This window comes from Spinacia oleracea, chromosome 1 (genome assembly GCF_020520425.1).
Source record: "Spinacia oleracea cultivar Varoflay chromosome 1, BTI_SOV_V1, whole genome shotgun sequence".
In the NCBI taxonomy this organism is placed as follows: domain Eukaryota; kingdom Viridiplantae; phylum Streptophyta; class Magnoliopsida; order Caryophyllales; family Amaranthaceae; genus Spinacia; species Spinacia oleracea.
Genome location: NC_079487.1, coordinates 108,359,030 through 108,378,948, shown reverse-complemented (window position 1 = coordinate 108,378,948; position 19,919 = coordinate 108,359,030). Strand labels below are relative to the sequence as shown.

The window sequence follows — 19,919 nt, the reverse complement described above, 5'->3', positions numbered from 1 at the left end:
TTTTTAAATTTCATTTTTTAAAAAAACTTTTTATCACGCTTGTTTTCCAAAAAAAATATCTCATTATTTGAGTAAGCTGCAAGCACACATAATAAACAAAAAAATGGACATTTAAAGGAATTTAATGAACATGTCATTAATTTTCTATATGTTTCCTCTATTTTAGTTGTTGCTGCCTATTTTCTTTTTCTATATGCTTCTAATTTTTCCGCTTCCTTTCGACTTCCACTTTTTTCGCTACACCGGTCTCTTCTCTTTCTATCGGCTTCCTTATTTGCATAATTTTTTTCTTGTTGCTTCCGCCTTCAATTCTTGCAGCCTCTCTTAATACCACATCTTCCATTTCTAAATCGTTTTTTTCTCTTTTGTTGGCGCATTCATATTAACTTTTTCCTTCCTGCAGAAAAATCATAATGTTGTTAGTTGAACATTATTCTATACAAGTTGAATATATGATTTGAGAAACTGAACATCACACAAAAGTACAAAACTGTTCTTATTTATGAACATATCATAGTTTTATAAGTTGAATTTAGTTGAACATGATTATTTATAAGTTGAACATGAGACTTGAGAAACTGAACATCACACAAAAGTGTTCTTATTTGTGAACATCATCTTTTATAAGTTGAACATGAAGAATTATAAACCGAACATGACAATATTTAGACAGCGCCACTTTTTATCTTTTAGTAAAGAATAATAAACATTCGCTTATTACTGTTGTTGCTTGCCTTTAGTTGAACATGATTCTGTACATAATTATTTATAAGTTGAACATGAGACTTGAGAAACTGAACATCTCACAAAAGTATTAATCATATATTAGTTTTATAAGTTAAATTTAGTTGAACATGATTTTGTATAAGTTGAACATAAGACTTGAAAAACTAAACATCACTCAAAAGTGTTCTTATTTGTGAACATCGTCTTTTATAAACATCATCTTTTATAAGTTGAACATGATGAGTTATAAACTGAACATTAATATTTAGAGAGTGCCAATTTTTAGTAAAGAATAATGAACACATGCTTATACAATCTGAAATGATCTTTTAGTAAAGAATTAATGATCATCTGTTTTTAATTAAAAATGAACTTGACAGGATATCAAACATAGTATGAACATTAAATTTCTAAAACTGAACATTGAGTTTTAAAAATTGAACATAACCATGAATAATATGTGATTTTTTTTAGGAACTAAAAAAAAGTCACCTATTATTGATTTAGACGCATTTACTCCAGAATCGAGTATTAAATATTTTAACAATAATTTAAATTTACAAACCCAGAAATCGAACATCACACAAAGGTATTGAACATATATTAGTTTTATAAGTTAAATTTAGTTGACACAATTTTATATAAGTTGAACATAAGGCTTGAGAAACCGAACATCACAGAAAAGTATTGAACATATATTAGTTTAATAAGTTAAATTTTTAAAAAATAAGTTAAATTTAGATGAACGTGATTTTGTATAAGTTGAACATACGACTTGAGAAATTGAATATCACACAAAAGTATTGAACATATTATAGTTTTATAAGTTGAATATGATTTTTTATAGGTTGAACAGGAGAGTTGAAAAACTGAACATCACTCAAAATCAAGCCTAACAAAGTAGCAAATTAATCATTTCTAAAAGAACAAAATATTTGTTCAACGATATTATCAACGTAAATTAGATGAAGCTAATAATAATTACTATGATTAATGAAATTAATCCATATCACAACCAAAAGTTAAGCAATGCAACTTGAGTTAACATTTCACAATTACACAAATTACATAATTAAATAGATGTTTTTGGTGCAAAACATAATTGATAGATAATCACATCATATATTGTTCAAAAAATAAAAATAATTAACATCACACAAAAGTGTTGAAATTAGTTGAACATGATTTTGTGTAAATTGAACATGATTCTTTATAAATTGAACACGAGAGTTGAGAAACTAAACATCACACAAAAATATTGAACATATATTAATTTTACAATTTAAATTTATTTGAACATGATTTTGTGTAAAATTGAACATGATTGTTTATAAGTTGAACACGAGAGTTGAAAAACTAAACATCGCACAAAAATCTTATTATTTGTGAACTATCATACATAACAACAATCCTAACCACAATACCACCAACAACAACAATATCAAAATTAACAAATGTAGTTAAATTTAGTTGAACATGATTTTGTGTAAAATTGAACATGATTCTTTATAATTTGAAAACGAGAGTTTAAAAACTGAACATCACATAAAAATGTTATTATTTGTGAATAAATATATAGCAATAACTATCACAAGTACAACCACCAAAAATAAGAAATTAATCGACAAAAATAAAAGGAAATGAAAGAGAAATAGAAATTACACACCACTCCAATCAATATAGCTTTCTTCAAAATATTATTGGCACCATGAGCACACCTCTCCCTCTTGCAACACTCCCATAACTAAAGATGAAAGCCAAATCAGTCAACAAAATTAATTAATTTATTTATTTTAACACTTGAAATTTAAAATCAATTGAACAATAAATTAAGGAATCTGATCAAAACAAACATGAAGCGGCCATACTAATACGAGAGATTGATTGAGAAAATGATGAAGCTAGAAAAAAAAGGTGAGATTAATGTGCATAAAAACGCATAAATTGTGGGAAAGAAAAAAAAGGAGATGGTTAAAACTTAAAAGTATGAGTTACCTTCAATGGCAATGCGAGAACGAGAAAAAGTCTTGGATCTACGGTTCGAAGCCCTGCCTCTCTGCCGAAAGACGGTGCAATCTTCAGCAATCTCCGATCGATTTGGTCAACAGATCGTCGTAGGTAGGAAGCCTCTCAAGCGTCGCGATCGACGAAGAACAGTAATAGATCGGCTTTCGACGGCATATCGTCGGCAACGTTGGAAGAAAATCGGAGTAGGCGTTAGCGGCGGAAAGAAAGAGTGAGCACATCATATCGACGATGGCGCATCAATGGAGGAAAGAGAGTGAGAGGTTTTGATGAGAGAGAAAATGGTGAGAGAAGATGGGCAGAGGTTAGAGGAGAGAGAAAATGAGCATGTGATATAGGCGCGTGATTTCTTATTGATGAAACACAGTCGTTTCACTGCATATGCATATATAGATGGGTGCATACCTATCTATATATTAATAATTACTGTATCACGTACATCAACGGATCAACCCGTATTATAGCAGGAAGGGAAAATAAAAATAAAAATAAAAATAAATGTATTCGAGAGGTCGAAAATCTGTAAAATAAATAAAAATGTTAAACACCAAGAATCGTTGAGTAGCAAAAATGGACTGTTGCAATATTATCCGAGGTTCTGCTTTACTTCCCAAGAGACCTTGTTCTTCTTCTTCTTCTAGTTTATCCGACTCCCAATTTCTCAGCAATCTCAAATTACCGGTAAATCTGTTCTCTTTTCATTATTATCTCGTTTGCCTTTTTGTATTTATATAATTTAATTTGTCTAAATTTTGTTCAACCTTTTTGGAAAACAGATATGCAAGCGCCAGAACCCAATTAAGCAGCGCCTGTTGATTAGAAACGCTTGTAATTTTGATCCCAATGACCTTCCTTTTCTTCCAGAAAAATATTTTAAGGAAGAGGTAGGCTTCTTTTTTTGTTATTTTTTATACTTTAATGGTTGGCTGTTTGATTTTCAGTTAAATTAGGGAAATTAGGTTATGATTATTTGTGGGTTTGATTAAAAGTTGAAAAGTTTGAGGTTTATTGAGTTATTAGTGTGATAATTCTCAAAAGGGGTTTCTGGGTTTATGAAATCTACTCCCTTATGATACTGTTTTATTGGGTTTATTGTAAATGAATATTTTAATTTTCATGATATGTAATTACTTACGTTTGTATTATGTTATTTGGGTAATTCGAAATATTAATTTTGGGATATCAGGCTATTGGAGCTGAATATGGAGAGGGTTTTGAGACTTTCAGGCATGATGGTCCCTTAAAAGTTGATGTGGTAAGCAATTAGCATACATATTTAACATACTTTTATTTGATGTATGTAATTGAAGCTTAGTACTACCGGAATGTTAGGTGATTATAAATGACGGTAATAGGAATGAATTATATGTGTATTTTGCAAGGAAAATATCATCCTAGGTGTCCATGGTAATGCAATTTGATTATATAGGAGCTATGGCCATACATTGCCGAGGCTCGAAAAGTGGTAACGGATGATAATTGAACTTTTATGAAGTACGTAGTATAATAGATACCCTTGGGTGAACAAGCATTACCATGGGGCATTAGTATATGATTTTCCTTGCAAATTTACATGCAAATCTATTCTCATTGCCACTTACGAAACAAGCTGTTATTTTGGTTGATGATATTACACAGTTTTGTTGAATTTTATTCCTAAGGAATTATGAGTTGCTCATACTGTTTCCTTTGTTGTTAGGATTTTTTGAATGACAAATTGCAAGAGGGATTTCTTAAAAGAATACGCTACGCTATGAAACCCGATGAAGCATTTGGACTTATATTTTCTTGGGACAATGTTCTGGTAAATTCCCATCTTTCAATTTATTTGTTGTTGTCTTGTTAATGTCTATGACCGTCGATCATCACTTTTAACTGAATTAATGTTAGAACTAAGATACAGTTGGTTGGCTTAAAAATAGGTTTGCATTAAATGTGTGATGGATTTAAATCAGAGAGTATGTGGACTTTTTATTTTTTTGGTTTTGAAAGGTAATTTGGTTGCAGGGTATATGGAATTTTGGTTCGTAGTTAACAAGTTAGTTTTGGAAACCTTTCTTTATCCAACAAAAGGGAAATTTAGTCTGGGTGCTTGTAGCCCTTGGGAACGAAATTGTGATTGACTCTTCCTAACGCTTATGGAATTATATTTGTGAAAGGAGACAAGATATGGCTAGAAAATTTAGCAACTTACCCAACATTTAATGCAATGTATTTTAGCATGGTTCTCTCTTACTGTTTTGTTTCTCTTGAAGTATCATGGTTTATAGAAATTTGATCATTTTTTATGCTCCTCATTCCACTCTTTAAGTTTTTTATTTTAAAAAAGACCTCATTGTTGTCTATTAGTGACTACTTGAAGTTGATGCAGACAGTCTACTTTTGTGCTTCCGAGATCATCTGCTGCCTCATTCCACACTCTTTAAGTTTTTTATTCAGGATAAACTTTCGTGAAATATGTAGTGACATAGTTGTTCTAAGACTTTTTGTTTCAAATAGATACCTGGTAACTTTAATGTTAAATAGATAGAACTACCAATTCATGTTGCGATCAAGTTGATACAACTGCTAGTGATAGATGTAATTCCCTATTGTAACCTATCTTGTTTCAACATTTTGCGAACCTAATGTTAATTCGATACGTTTTAGGCAGATACTCGAGCGTTGAAGTTGAATGCTTGGAAACAGCTTGCCACTGAAGAAGGTATTTACATAGCTTTTTATGTGAGATATCCCATGTCACTAGTGCTAAATGTATATGCTTGATAATGTTGATATTAATCTGGAACTTCTGAGTTCTGAGAGAAGATGACTTGCGTCTTATTCTTTTCCCGTCCTCCTTTATAAATTGTAATGGATGTTTATAATAAATAATGAGTTATGTTTAAGATCATGTTATCTGGGAGCAACAACGTAGCCAATTTACTCACTTCCCCGTGGTCATTCCCTATCAAAAACACTATGTGCAGATAGTTTCACTGGTTACATGTTCTTCCCTGTTACTCTCGTACTTCCCTTCCGTTCCAACCCTCCACCATTTACTTCTCACTTTTCAAGGCATTAACAAGATGTTGAGAGCCATTTAATTCCATGTTACATTCTGATACTATTATGAAAATATTGACGTTCCAAGGGTATTGTATATCTGAGTTCATGATGCCCCTCCTCCTCTTACGTCAGTAATTTCTTTTGGGTGCTATTCTAATTAGATTCCTGTTCTGTGTTTTACTTCTTTGCAGGAAGAAAAATTCCTGAGGATGCTGGTACTCAAAGACTGATGCTTTACGCAGGTCCTGATCATGTATTGAATAAGGTCGGAGATTTATAATGGATGTTATTCTCTATATAGATGCTGATTATAATGCACTGTTGTTTCGTATCTCCTAAATTGTTTATTTCAGTATCTCCTAAATTATTGAGTTCAAGTTAACTTTGTCAGTAGCCAGTGGTAGAAGTCATTTTCTAATTCCTTGTTAAAACAAGTGAGTAATTGTTTCGTCTCTGTCTTTGAGCTTTTGAAAACCGTCTGACTATCTATCTCCTAGCCCTGCCTGTAGTGGATCCTACTAGGTTTTGTCACTAAGGCTCCGTTTGGAGGGCGTAAAACGTTTTTATGGAAAACGATTTTCCCCTTTTCAATCATTTTACGTTGTTTGGTTGGGTAAGGGATGAAACCCAATTTTCCATGACTCCCTCAAAGGTGGAAAACCCTTTTCCATTTGAAAGGGAGGGAAACCACTTTTCCTCCTTACCTCCCTCTCCTTTCTTCCCCTCAATCTTCACCACCTTCTCCCATTTTTCTTTAAGGTATCAAACAAAGGAAAACTAGTTTGGAATTGTGTTTTCCTTTGAAAAATGTTTTCCATGGAAAATCATTTTACAATGAAAACGTTTTACGCCCTACCAAACGGAGCCTAAGGCTTGAGCTATGGAGATGCATACTTCCAGGAACTTTGGTTTTCTGAAACTTTCAGAGTTTGGACATAACCCCTGAAAAATGCTTATATAGAGTCCTGAAAATACCAGCCTGAATTTCTAATTCTTTAATTTGTTGAAACATCTGAAAACTGAGGTTGTTCACAACTTTTCAATACACAAGTCTTCCTCAGACGCGCATGTCTGTCCCAAAAAACGTCCATAAGAGGATCTCCTATGGTCTGGTTTCCCCCTCTTGTGGTATTAGTGTTTATGCACTTCTTGGCATTTGATATTTGGTGGTGTTCTATATATAAGCTCTTCTTGGGAATTTGGTGGTGTTCTGGACTTGATAATTTCTGGTTATGTATGATCTATTGAATGCTCGTTTCGCAACTTTTTGGATTCAAATCAAGCATAGAATGGAGGAAAAGTAATTTGATATAGGGATACTATCGTCCTATCATATTAATGTTTAAGTTGGACAATCTGCATGAGAAGTCAATATATCAGGGAAAACTGAAAAGGTTGCATTCTCTAATTTCTCTAAGCTTTATATCCTCCTCTCTCAAAGAAATACTTCATATACGTGAATGAGGTCTAATTTGCTGTCAAATTCTTCATAATAGCAGCTAGCAGCCAGAAAGTTTACATCTTGGAATCTTGCCACTCATAATAGCTGCTAGCAGCCAAAAGATCTGCTTTTGTTACTTGTTTGCCTCATCGTTGTGGCTGCAATTAGTAACGGCGTTGCCGTTGGTGTGTTCTCTAATAGAGCATCTACCTATTAGTCGTGGGGTTGGGTTGCCCCATTCATGTCATTTGTTTACTTAGCTGGGGTGGGGGGAGGAAATACAAGTTCTTGCAATGTTTTCTTGGGGAATCCAAATTGTTCAGATTGATGTGTAAAATACTAACATTCTTTTACCTTTCAGATTCTGCAGTGGGAGAAATCAGAAACTGATGTAGATTTGTTAAAGCTGCGCCTTTCACAATTATATCATGAAAATCTTCTCAAGGTATGTTTTATCTTTTTAGGGGGGTGGGGGGAGATTCTGCTCTAGCCCGTCCACCTTTATATATTCATCATTTTGTCATCTTTTCAGCTTGATAGACCTTTGGAAGGTGTGGAAGAATGGCTGGAGGCAGTATCAACTGCTCGTATACCGTGTGCTGTTGTTTCAAGTCTTGACAGAATAAACATGGTTGAAACTCTGGAAAGGATGGGAATTAAGAAATACTTTCAGGTACCTGCTTGTTTTTTTATGGTATGGTGATGGTTCTTATGTTTCCTATGAGGAATGGTTGATTAATTGGGAGTGCAGTGATTAGTTGGGAGTGGTTAGTGGTTACTGTATGTTTCCTATGAGGAGTTTATATCTCTCACCTTAAATTTCTGGGGCATCTTTTTTGGTCATTTTTCTAAACAGCTGCACTTGTTTAAGAAAATCAAACTCATTTTTGCAACTGATATCTTTTTGGAATTGCAGGCGATAGTGAGTGAAGAAGATGGCATGGAGGCCATTGCCCATAGATTTCTCTCTGCAGCAGTGAAGGTAGGAATTCTCTGTACTGAATTCTTTTTCTGTTTTACTTTTTCAAATCTTGTTTAGCCACTGCAATTGAAATCTTCACTTTTATGTGGTGAGGTAACAAACACAATAAACTGGTCTATCTTTCTCTACTTCCAGAGTTCCAGCTCATGGAAACCCGTTTTCCAGAACTGATATTGAATAAAATGTATTTGTTCTCATTGAACGAGTTTCTCATCTTTCGAGATATTTTAGGCCCATTTTCAATTTTTACTAGCACTTCCTCTCTACAGTAGTTACTAACTTTATGGTTAGTTTAGGACAATAAAGAACTTTCTTGTTCTGCATTAGCAAAATATTCAGTTTTTAATATTTTATACTAAGTTACTAAGTTAATATTTTATACTGCTTATAATTTTCTTGCAGTTGGATAGGAAACCTTCAAAGTGTGTGGTGTTTGAGGATGACCCAAGAGGTGTAACCGCTGCTCATAACTGTACAATGATGGCTGTAGCGCTAATTGGTGCTCACCCTGCGTAAGTATCATGAAAACTGAAATGCCTTCTTATTTTATCGTAGTATCAGCTCCTAAGTTGCACAAAAACGGATACGGACACGGACACAATACGGGTACGGGGATACGCCATCTTAACAATGACGGACACGGGACACGGGAAATAATAATATTAAAATAATACTTCCTCCGTCTTTTAATACTCGCAACGTTTGGACTTTTGCCACTATTCATATAATCTACTTTGACTATTCGTAGTGTTTTTTATATAAGATAAAACATAGTCATGTGGGATCTTGTTAGATTCGTCTCAATGTGAATTTTCAAAATATCAACTTTTTATAATTTTTGCATAAAGAGAATTTAAGATATAAATGATCAAAATTGTGCATTGGCATGTGTGCAACTAACAAACGTTGCGAGTATTAAAAGACGGAGGAAGTATATTATATCAAAGAAAATTAAAATCATTAATAAAATAATGCAAAAAGTAACTAAATTTATTAACGACATTCAAATAAGAAAATTGAACTATACTACATAAAATGACATGATAATCATCTCCTCTCACATCCCTCATTTGTGTTCTTCCTTTGTAATAACTTTCACTCCTCCTAGAAAATAGACGGAGATTGTTGTGAATGAACACCAAGCCTTCATAAACATAAGATCATATTCACATGCATGATGGATGGAGTAACCCACAAAGGAGACTGTAATTAATGTCATGGTGGCTTGTGAATCCGATCTATATTTATGAAGGTTATTGATTGCTCAGGAGACCTTCGAAGGAATTGTAAAAAAGAGATAGCAATCTGAAATATTAATTTATATTGAAATATGTATTCAAGACGTGTCCATCGTGTATCCGGTCGTGTGTCTCGTGTCCTAATTTTTCAAAAAAAAAAACCGGACATGTGATTTCCCGTGTGTCGGACACATATTTCTGCGTGTCCAAGGCGTGTCGGTGTCCAATACGTGTCGGACACGGGACACGGCAGCCCAATGGCGTGTCCGTGCTTCCCAGATCAGCTCTATACCTTCAGATGTGGTTACTAGTTTCAAATGAACAGAAACAAGTTATACATAAACAAATCTACTGCTATGCGAGACTGTGGACTACTAAGTTACTAGGATTCTTAACATACGGCAGACTCTTTAGAAGTATCTGACATATCGTATCCATTAAAGGTGTTTGATATCTGCCCAACGCAGTTACAGTAAAGTTAATACTTAATAGGAGAGTTGGAGTTAGGCTCCGTTTGTTTTGATGGAAAGCACTTTACCGGAAATTGATTTTCCCATTTTCCTTTGTTTGTTTTGGTAAGGGTGGAATTTTCCCCAAGAAAAGAAGGAATGCCACACTTTTCACTCTAATCCCTTACATTTCATTTTCTCTCTTCTCATTTCCACTTCCATGTTCTTTTTCTTTATATTTTTTTTTCTTGTAAGGAAACAAACAAAGGAAAACTATTTTCCTTCGATGTTTCCCTTGAAATTATTTTCCATGGAAAATCATTTTCCTTTGTAAATGGTTTTCGTTGAACAAACGGAGCCTTAGAGAGGCTAGGAATAACTTTGGACCTGATAGGATTGATGTTGGTGTTTGCAGGTATGAGTTGGTTCAGGCTGATCTTGCAGTGGCCAACTTCAGCGAGCTGTCGGTTATAAATCTGCGGAGATTATTTGCACACAAGGGTTCTGATTTCATGGATTTGCAGAAGCAGGTTGTAGAGAAAACTCCCCCCAAAAGGAAGCTTACTATTGACACCATATTTTGAGTAATCTCATTCTGTTCAACTTTCCATCCCTCTCTTTCAGGTCTTGTATGTTGTAGAATGTGTGTATATACTTTGCTGTTCAATGTACATTACAAGTCTTAGCAATGTAGTCTTAATTAAAACGCGATGTTTCTTTAATCTATTCATTGTTATCAGATTGCTTTCAGATTTGTTACAGTTTTTTTTGCATTTTCATTTGTTTTTAAATGAAGCTAGGGGAAGGGATTTGAACTAGGCAACAATAGATTCCATTTCAACATATATCTGACTTGAAAATCAACTCGAAAACGATTCAACCTGAATTTTATTTTCGAACTAGAATCTACTCTGTATTAGTCGATCCGTAACGGGGATAATCTTGAAGGGACAAAGCCATCGATTTTTTTATTTTTTTTGTCAATTTATGGGAATGTGGTTTTTGGAGGTATCCAATTAAAAACCTTGTGGGTGGATAAGATGAGATTTGCTACATGATGATAACATCATCATAATTCAAATCTTGCTTTTGTGACATTCAGCAGAAGTTTCGATAACACGAGATTAGCTCAATTCAGAAACACGAGATTCGTTAAGACAAAAGTAATTACTCCCTCTGTTCCTAAATACGTGTCTAGTTTCCATAAATAGCGTTTCCTTATAAGTGTCCAGTTTCCATTTTTGGACATATACCTTTCCCACTTTTCCATACACTTTTCCCACTTTTCCACACACTTTTCCCACTTTTCTATAAATCATTATTACTTTTTCTTACACATTCTACACTTTTACCACTTTTCAATCACCACATCCACTTTTATATATACTTTATTAATAAACAATTATATATTTTTTCCTTTCCCCAAAAAAAACATTCCTAATCATTACCTCTTACACACCATTCAATTTTATTAATTACCGTGTAAATGTCCAAAGTGGACACGTATTTAGGAACGGAGGGAGTACTATATGATGGATTTCTTGTATTGTAAAGTGAACACTACTCCCTCCTTCCCTTAATATTCGCAGGGCTTTTCTTTTCGGGTCGTTCTTTAATACTTGCACCGCTTCTATAAATGAATTTTTTTACCAATATTATATTATTTCTCACACTTACCTACTAACCCACATACACCTCTACTCTCTACAAAAATCATTTAAAATTCACACCCCCACTCACCACTCCCCACCCGTTACACATTTTCCACTAACTATATTAAAAAAAATATTCCACTATCAACTAACTATATTAAACTAATACTTCAATTCAAGTATCTTAAACTCCATACCGGTCAAAGCGGTACGAGTATTAAGAGATGGAGGGAATACGTAAGAAGAAATACAACGTACTTACTAAGTAAAATTTAGTATTTGATCGATTTCTCTTTCTCTTTTCCTTTTTTTTAGGGAAATTTCTCATTTTCTTGTATAAGTACAACTTTTTTTAAAGCATCAATTGCCTTTAAATATTGGGAACTTAGATAATCGAACTCCTAATAATAGACTCACACGAACTAAGAGGTACTCCTTTTTCTTCTACCAAACTTCAAACCACCACTACATCCACCCCCACTCCCTTGCTAGTCAGATGGTTCCCGACTTCCCATCCACCCAGGGTACCTTCAAACTCAATTTTGATGGTTCCTGCCAATCATCCTCCTCTACATCAGACTTCATCATTTGTGGCTTTGAAGGACGCAAGCACACACAATCTAAGTTCTACTCAAGTGTACATGGCATAACTAGATTATTGTAATATCATTCAACACTAAATACCAACATCAGCACATGATTTTGACTACATTAAAAATGAAATTACAATTTACTCAAATTATACGTTAATTATTAACACTTAGGATTTTGAGCTATTGGGAAGAAAAAAAAAATTAAATTGGGAAAACTTTTTTTTTAAAAAAAACAACTTATTTTGAATCGTTATCGGATACCAGTTATTTGTAAAACGATATCCATAACCATATCCAATAACCGAATTTAGGACCGGGTACCCAAATCGATAACCATGTCTTTTCGGATACCCACTTTTTCGAATCGGATACTGAATCGGATTTCGGATTTTTCGGATTTTTGGTTTTTCGTATACCTTTACTACTATCCAATGAAGATGGGCCAAAATCGAGCAAATAATAGGTGTCACGAAATGACGGGCTTTTCGGACCGGGTTGAATTTTATATCAAAACATCAATTTCGGGCTGCAAAATCGGACCGGTTCTGCCCAAACGCTCCAAACTGTCGATTCGGGTTGTCTATGATGAGCTCGATCCCGAACTAACGTATCCGATCCGCAATCCTTCACGGGTCTGAATCTTCCGCATCAGGATACAAGCCAAAGAAAACTGATGTAACTATTCATTATCTCAACCGATTTGGTAATAATCCAGCTATTCCTTTTACCTTATCTATCCGGATTCTCCCTTCAAACCAAGGAAGAGGGAGACTTTCCCAACAAAACTCTGATGAACTGAAGCTTTATACCCAGAATTTTTCTTGCAAAAATTTATTGTTGAAATTTCTCAAAAAATTTAAAAATGTCGTGCATCTATGGTGGCAGCTGTTCTGTATCATCCTTCTCTGCTCATTCTATCTCCCATTCAAGACTTTCATCTTTATCAAATTCTAAACCCTCTTCGATTCAGTGCTCTGCTGGTGGTAATTTTCTTAAATATCTCATTTTAATTTATTACATTATACTTAATTCATGCAGAAATGGCTTATGGGTACTAATTTTGTAGCTAAATTTGAATTTTTGACTTTTGGGATTTTGGGTAATTGTTGATTTCTCATTTGGGTAAATTTTGCTTCGAGTTTTTAGTGAAAGACGATTTGTTTAATTGGAATTTAATTTACTGGGGATTCTTTAATTGTGGGTTTTGTTGATATGCTTGCTGGATTACAGTTCTAATTTATAGTGAACATGGACTGAATTTTGGATGATTTGGTTGATCATTGTTTAGGTTAATGGATATATTTTCTGGATTATGGTTCTAATTTACAGTGGGAAAATGTAATGAATTTTGCTGTGATAGGGTGATCACTGTTATGGTTTAATAGATCTTTTTGGACGACCTATGAATATAGATTCTCTGGTTCATGCAGCAGGACTTACCGATTGGGAATTTGGGATTAAGGCTTTGACATTGTTGTTGTTGTATTGTTTAGGTTTAGTGGCAGAGTCAAAAGGAGTCATTACAGCTGAACCCTTGTTGCTAAATGCTGTGAAAGGGTTGGATGTTGAAAGACCCCCAGTTTGGCTGATGAGGCAAGCTGGGAGATACATGAAGGCAGGTTTATTACCATACTCTTGTTTTTTGGGGTGTGTTCTTACTAGTTTCTGTTTCTGTTTGATTGGATATGGCTTGTCATCTCTGTCGTGGTTGTTGGAATGCTTATTAAGGAGTAGTTTGTTAATCCAATTGTTTGGATCTCAAAATGTTGCTTTTCATTTTCATGCCTGGATATCTTGTACAACCTGGTTACACATGCATTTGTAAAGATAATTAGTTAGTTTAGCATGACCATCATGGAACTTCCGCATAAGACTTCCTTCTTGAGCAGATTAATCAAACCTCTAATATTGCCTTAGTTTTGTTACATGTACTGATGTACTGCGGGTAATGCTAACATGACAGACATCTATAAATGACATGGTTTTGAAGTTAGAGGAACTAAGATTTGACAGTCAGCATCAGATATGTATTATATATTAGGTGTAGCATATAGGATCAACCTTTTAAGAAGGTTGAAAGTATGTTGGTTCTAGCTGCTAGGTAATTAAAAGACTACGTGGCCTGAAAAGAACTATGGAATAACATCAGATGGGACATCTTTTTACTAGGATTGTATTATATATTCCTTGTTGTCTTAAGCTCCTCGTGATATGTGTGATGTGGCCTGTTTTCCGAATGATATGATGTATACCTGATGCGTAACTAGGTTTCATTCTAATTCGTGTTTTCAGAGTTACCAAGCTATTTGTGAGAAGCATCCCTCGTTTCGTGAAAGATCAGAAAATGTTGATCTTGTTGTAGAAATATCCTTGCAACCATGGAAAGTTTTCAAGCCTGATGGTGTAAGTTCTTCCTGCTAATATTACTGTCCAGCCTTCCTATCCAGACATCTCTGTCACTTTCTAAAACCTTTACCTAGACAGTATACAATAACCTGTAATGCCTTTGCTTGTATACTGATGACTATTGTGCTTTGTTGACAGGTTATATTGTTCTCAGACATTTTGACTCCACTTGCTGGAATGAATATACCTTTTGACATTGTGAAAGGAAAGGGTCCAGTCATATTCGATCCTCTACGCACGCAGGAAGATGTTGATGTGGTTAGAGAGTTTGTTCCCGAGGAATCAGTTCCATATGTTGGGGAAGCCTTAACAATTTTGCGAAAGGAGGTATTGCATGTTCCTCGTTGCTCCTATATTCATTTTAATTTGTTTGTATTTTTCTTTTTTATTATATTTTCATTTATGTTCTTGACTTCTTGTCATAAGAATTTTAACCTATTAAACCCTTATGGTGGCAATTCATGTTGACAGAATCTTGAATTCTTGACACAGATCAAATATTTTCTTCGACATTGTGGAGGTAGTAGAAATGGGCACTTTCTAGCCCATTTCATTTGGTAGTGTATTAGGAAATACTATGTAATTAGCACTTAACACAGTGGCTAGAGCTTATGAAAACTAATTTGGAGATACATTTAGCTTCTCTCATGCAATTTCTTTTCTTTGTTTAACGAATCGGGTGTTGTGAAGGAATCTGATATATGTTGGCATTTTAATTATGAGACATGAATAAATACATCTATCAGCATATTCATCTGCAAGTTCTGTTCCTCAGGTGGACAACAAGGCTGCAGTTCTCGGGTTTGTTGGGGCTCCTTTTACTCTGGCATCATATGTAGTTGAAGGTGGTTCATCAAAGCACTTCAGCAAAATTAAAAGACTTGCTTTCTCTCAACCCAAGGTAACCTAACCTTAGTGTGCTTTCCAAATTAGCATCTTTTTATATAAAATTTCCGCTTTGGCTGACCATTTAGATGTTGTTCCTGTAGGTTTTGCATGCTCTTCTTCAGAAATTCGCCACATCTATGGCAAAGTACGTCAAATATCAAGCTGACCATGGTGCACAAGCTGTTCAGATCTTTGACTCGTGGGCAACCGAGCTCAGCCCAGTAGACTTTGAAGAGTTCAGTTTACCATACTTGAAGCAGATAGTTGATTCAGTGAAACAGACACATCCAAATCTGCCAATCATACTGTATGCTAGTGGATCTGGTGGGTTGCTAGAACGGCTTCCCCTAACAGGTGTTGATGTCGTAAGCTTGGATTGGACGGTGGACATGGCAGAAGGTAGGAGACGGTTAGGATCTGATATTGCAGTGCAGGGCAATGTGGACCCTGGTGTGCTTTTTGGGTCAAAAGAATTCATAACAAGTCGAATAATGGATACAGTGAAAAAAGCCGGGAGAGGGAAGCACATTCTAAATCTAGGTCATGGAATAGTTGTAGGTACACCGGAAGAGAATGTTGCTCATTTCTTTGAGGTTGCCAAGAGCATTAGGTACTAATAATATCTACATTATTATTCAGGTACCTCTCAGTATAATTCTTTCTTCTTTGTTGAGCTAGTATATTACTTACTGAGTTGTGTATTTTCAATGTGCACCAAAATGGAAGAATTTGTTTAATTTTTTAGTCATAGTTCTGGCCAAATATATTAGACTTGCCTGAACTGTCACTTGGGCATCCATGAATTCTTCGTTATTCATGAATCATATACGAAGTACATGTATCATGTATGCGAAGCACCCATCGATATGAATATATGATTGGACACAGCACCCATCTACCCAAACTGCAACCTTTCGTACGAGCTTTGGATAAGGTGTGGTGGCGCAACGGTAGTTTTAGCTCTACTGTCCTTTTTGCCGATGAGGCGATCAAGAATATGAAGTATTAAGCTTACCCACTTAAAAACTATTATCTCTACTCTCCAAGCAGTGAAGCATAGTTGGTTTAGGAACTCATTTCTGAAACATCTTTCATCACTTTCTCCCTTAGGCTTTATTTGGTTGGGAGGAATTGGAAGGAAAAGAAAAGAAAGGAAAGGTAAATTAAGGTTTCATGTATTCGGTACAAATAATTATATGGGAAGTGGAAGGAAAGGAAGGGAATTGGAAGGAAAGCTCCTTTATAAAATTTTCACTTTCCTTTCCTTCCAAAATTGGAGGAATTTGGAAGGAAAGAGAAAATAAAAAACTGTGAGTTATATTTCATTTTTCTTCCCTTCATTTCTTTCCCTTAAACCAAACGCAGGAAAATAAAATTCCCTTCTTTTCCTTTCTTTTCCCTTCCTTTCTTTTCTCTTCCTTTCCTTTACTAATAATGAACCAAATAGGGCCTTTAATTACTACGTAGTTCTTATGATGAAATTCACCCTCACATTATTTTTAGAGCTTTCATCAATCTCTAATCTAAGTTTCCCGGTCCAACACTTGAAATCAATATCAATATCAATATCAAAGTTCTTTAAATCGAAAGACAAGCTCGGCTACATAAACCAAAATGTGTCACATAGTACTGTGAACTGTCACTTGCCATGAAATTAAATTATGTTCACACAGAAAAAGAAAAAAAAATATTATGTTTCATACGTTTGGTTTTAATTGTAATTTTTACGGAGTAGACGTAGAAGCATATATTTCCAAGGTTTCACCAATGATGTCTTGGCCTAGTGGTTAAGACTGAGGGCCTGTGTACAATAGGTCTCAGGTTCGAATCCCCCTATCCTCATTTGTAATTTATTTTGCCCTTATGGCTCATTCGCAACCAAACAAAAAAAAAAATTCAAAGGTTCGGTTTTAGTGGTAATCTTTACTATTCAACCCCATATTTTACAATACAAGTGGATATGTAGTAAATTATATTCATGCCTCCATTTCCATATGTAATTTAAGGTAATGCATGTTATTCAATTCGGAGTATGTACTATAGTACTTTGGTAAAGTCAATGGCTAAAATTGTCAAAAATTAAAAGGTTGCAATTTTATATAAAAAAAATTCTCAAAATAGAAAGGTTGCAAACTTGCAACTAAACGAGAACACGGAAATTACGTAATGCTGACAAGAGTTTTCGTTATTATTGAACATTTCGGATTACCTTATGTACATGGGAAAAGATAAATTTATATTTTGCCAATTTTTCAACAGTAGTTTTTCTGTAAGCCCGCCTTACCGAGAAGATCGTTTTGATTACTTAACTAATTGGTTTCTTTTCTTAATTAATTAGTTTCGGTGCTTAATTAATTGGTTCCAGTACTTAAATAATTGGCTTCATTACTTAACTTATATGACACCAAAATGATATCGATCTTTGTTTAAAATCGCCTTACATAAAAATTTATAATTATTCAAGAATAATGGCCGACTTGTTCCGTCTTATTGTATACAACTATACACTATACAGCCCCCTTAGTTCATATAAAATTCATGTCCAAATAATTTCAAAGGAGCACGAGCATATGATATTGACCTACTTGTTGTGTGACTTTTGTAGTATAAAGTTGAATACAACTTAAGCAACTAAGTTAGATATTTTATCACTCACCTAACTAATTAACGAGAGCGATCGAGAGACAGAGAAGTACACTAATGGAAATGAATGATACTAATTAACCTTTCAAAGTTAGGAATGTCCAAGGCATCTCAAATTCACAATAATTTTTCTTTGATCCGAGTGGAGCTACAAGGCCTTGTCAATTATAAATGGAGAGGAGAGATTCAAATCAGTAACTTATCTTAATATTTTAAGTCTTTAATTACTTTGGCTAAAAACTCATTAATAAATTAATTTAGTAATAAAAATAGTCATTCTATAATTACAGTATAAATCCAAAAAAATAAAAATTATAATTAGATCTTAAAATTATAATTTTATAAAACCGCGACAACAACAAAAAAGTCAAAACTAACATAAACAAAACAATCGAAATCAAATTAAATTCTAATTTGAAAATTTTGTGATAGCAACGGAAATCTAAACCCTCAAATACTTCTCTCTTTCGTTTGTCTTTCCTATCTTTTTCTTCTTCTTTTTATAAATCATTTCTTCAATTCAAAGATTTCAAACAAGGTAAGCTGCCCAATTTGAATACACAAATTCTTTTTTAAAAGTGATATGCAATAAATTAATATTGTACACCATGGTAAAAACAGTTAACTTAATACGTTTAAAAACTTACTCTTATATATGTAAAAGTTATCTACTACCTCCATTTCAAAATGATCTTTACGTTTTGCTTTATTCTATTTTTTGACATGAAAATTTACTACTTACCCTTCTTACCCACAATATTTACAATTTTCCATAACTTTATCTTACTTTATTCTTTTTTTTCTTACACTCGCCTACCTTTTTACACTTTTATCTTACTTTATCTATATTTTACTTCGTATTATATTTAAGCAACTTTTCCACCTTTGTATTAATATTTGTGCAAATAGTAATTGTAATGATTTTTATGAAACGGATGTAGTATTTTTTTTCTAATATTTTTTTTTATTTTAATAAAAATTATTCCTTCAAAATCACTAATAATAATATAGAAAGGTAACCATTTAATCTTTGAAGTATTTATCCATCAACTTTTTTTTCATAATACAAAAGTTACAAAAAAAATTAGGTAAAAATTATTTCGATATACAATAAATTTATTATACACCTTATACATACAAGATCTTTTAATTTTAATAATATTGGGGACAGTAAGCAACCAATATGATCACGATCATGATTTTCAATGTACTTTAAAATAAGGTGATAATGTATCTTAATTATATAAATAAACCTTAAATATTAATTAAATTCATAAATGGCGTCATGTACTTTTGTTCTTTCATGTCCATATAATTTAAATAATTAATTATGTTATTATTGACCAGTAGTATGGGGAAATATATTAAAGCAGGCTACGTCCAACGACTATGATGGCTCCACTCCACTCCACTCCAATTGGTGTCTCCTATCAAGATAATGATGTCTTAATTCATTATTGTTAGATAATAGACTGTCTAATTATTTCGCCCCGTCCCCTCTAACAACCAAAAAGCAACAAAAAAGACAACAAATTTTGTATAATACGGGTGTATATACAAGTCAATACCGAGGTGTACTTAATCACACATGATGCTAATATGTATTCCGTACAACGTTTATTAAATATGAGTTCGGATTAATTATCTCACATTAAAGAAATAACGAGAAAATGAAACACATATAATTTTGGCTAAGTTTATTTGTCCAATGTTAAAGATTACTCCATAGAGAAATAGGTTGTACTCCCTCCATTCCTTTTTGTTGTTCCCATTTCCTTTTTTGGCATTTCTTTTTGTTGTTCCCCTACTGAATCTTTACTATTTTTGG

The 19,919-nt window shown here is 33.7% G+C and overlaps 2 protein-coding genes across 2 annotated transcripts; both read left to right on the top strand.

Moving 5' to 3' along the window:
* The first annotated feature begins 3,257 nt into the window (after positions 1–3,257).
* Positions 3,258–10,659, top strand: LOC110786792 (5-amino-6-(5-phospho-D-ribitylamino)uracil phosphatase, chloroplastic). Its single transcript, XM_021991373.2, has 11 exons — positions 3,258–3,432; positions 3,528–3,635; positions 3,938–4,006; positions 4,451–4,555; positions 5,401–5,455; positions 5,991–6,064; positions 7,602–7,685; positions 7,773–7,913; positions 8,157–8,222; positions 8,625–8,734; positions 10,325–10,659. Exons 1-11 carry the CDS (start codon positions 3,322–3,324, stop codon positions 10,491–10,493), a joined length of 1,092 nt encoding a protein of 363 aa, XP_021847065.1. The 5' UTR covers positions 3,258–3,321; the 3' UTR covers positions 10,494–10,659.
* Positions 10,660–12,834: 2,175 nt separating this feature from the next.
* Positions 12,835–16,196, top strand: LOC110786791 (uroporphyrinogen decarboxylase). The gene is made up of 6 exons (XM_021991372.2): positions 12,835–13,137; positions 13,648–13,769; positions 14,447–14,557; positions 14,699–14,887; positions 15,336–15,461; positions 15,550–16,196. Exons 1-6 carry the CDS (start codon positions 13,017–13,019, stop codon positions 16,063–16,065), a joined length of 1,185 nt encoding a protein of 394 aa, XP_021847064.1. The 5' UTR covers positions 12,835–13,016; the 3' UTR covers positions 16,066–16,196.
* The last annotated feature ends 3,723 nt before the right edge of the window (positions 16,197–19,919 follow it).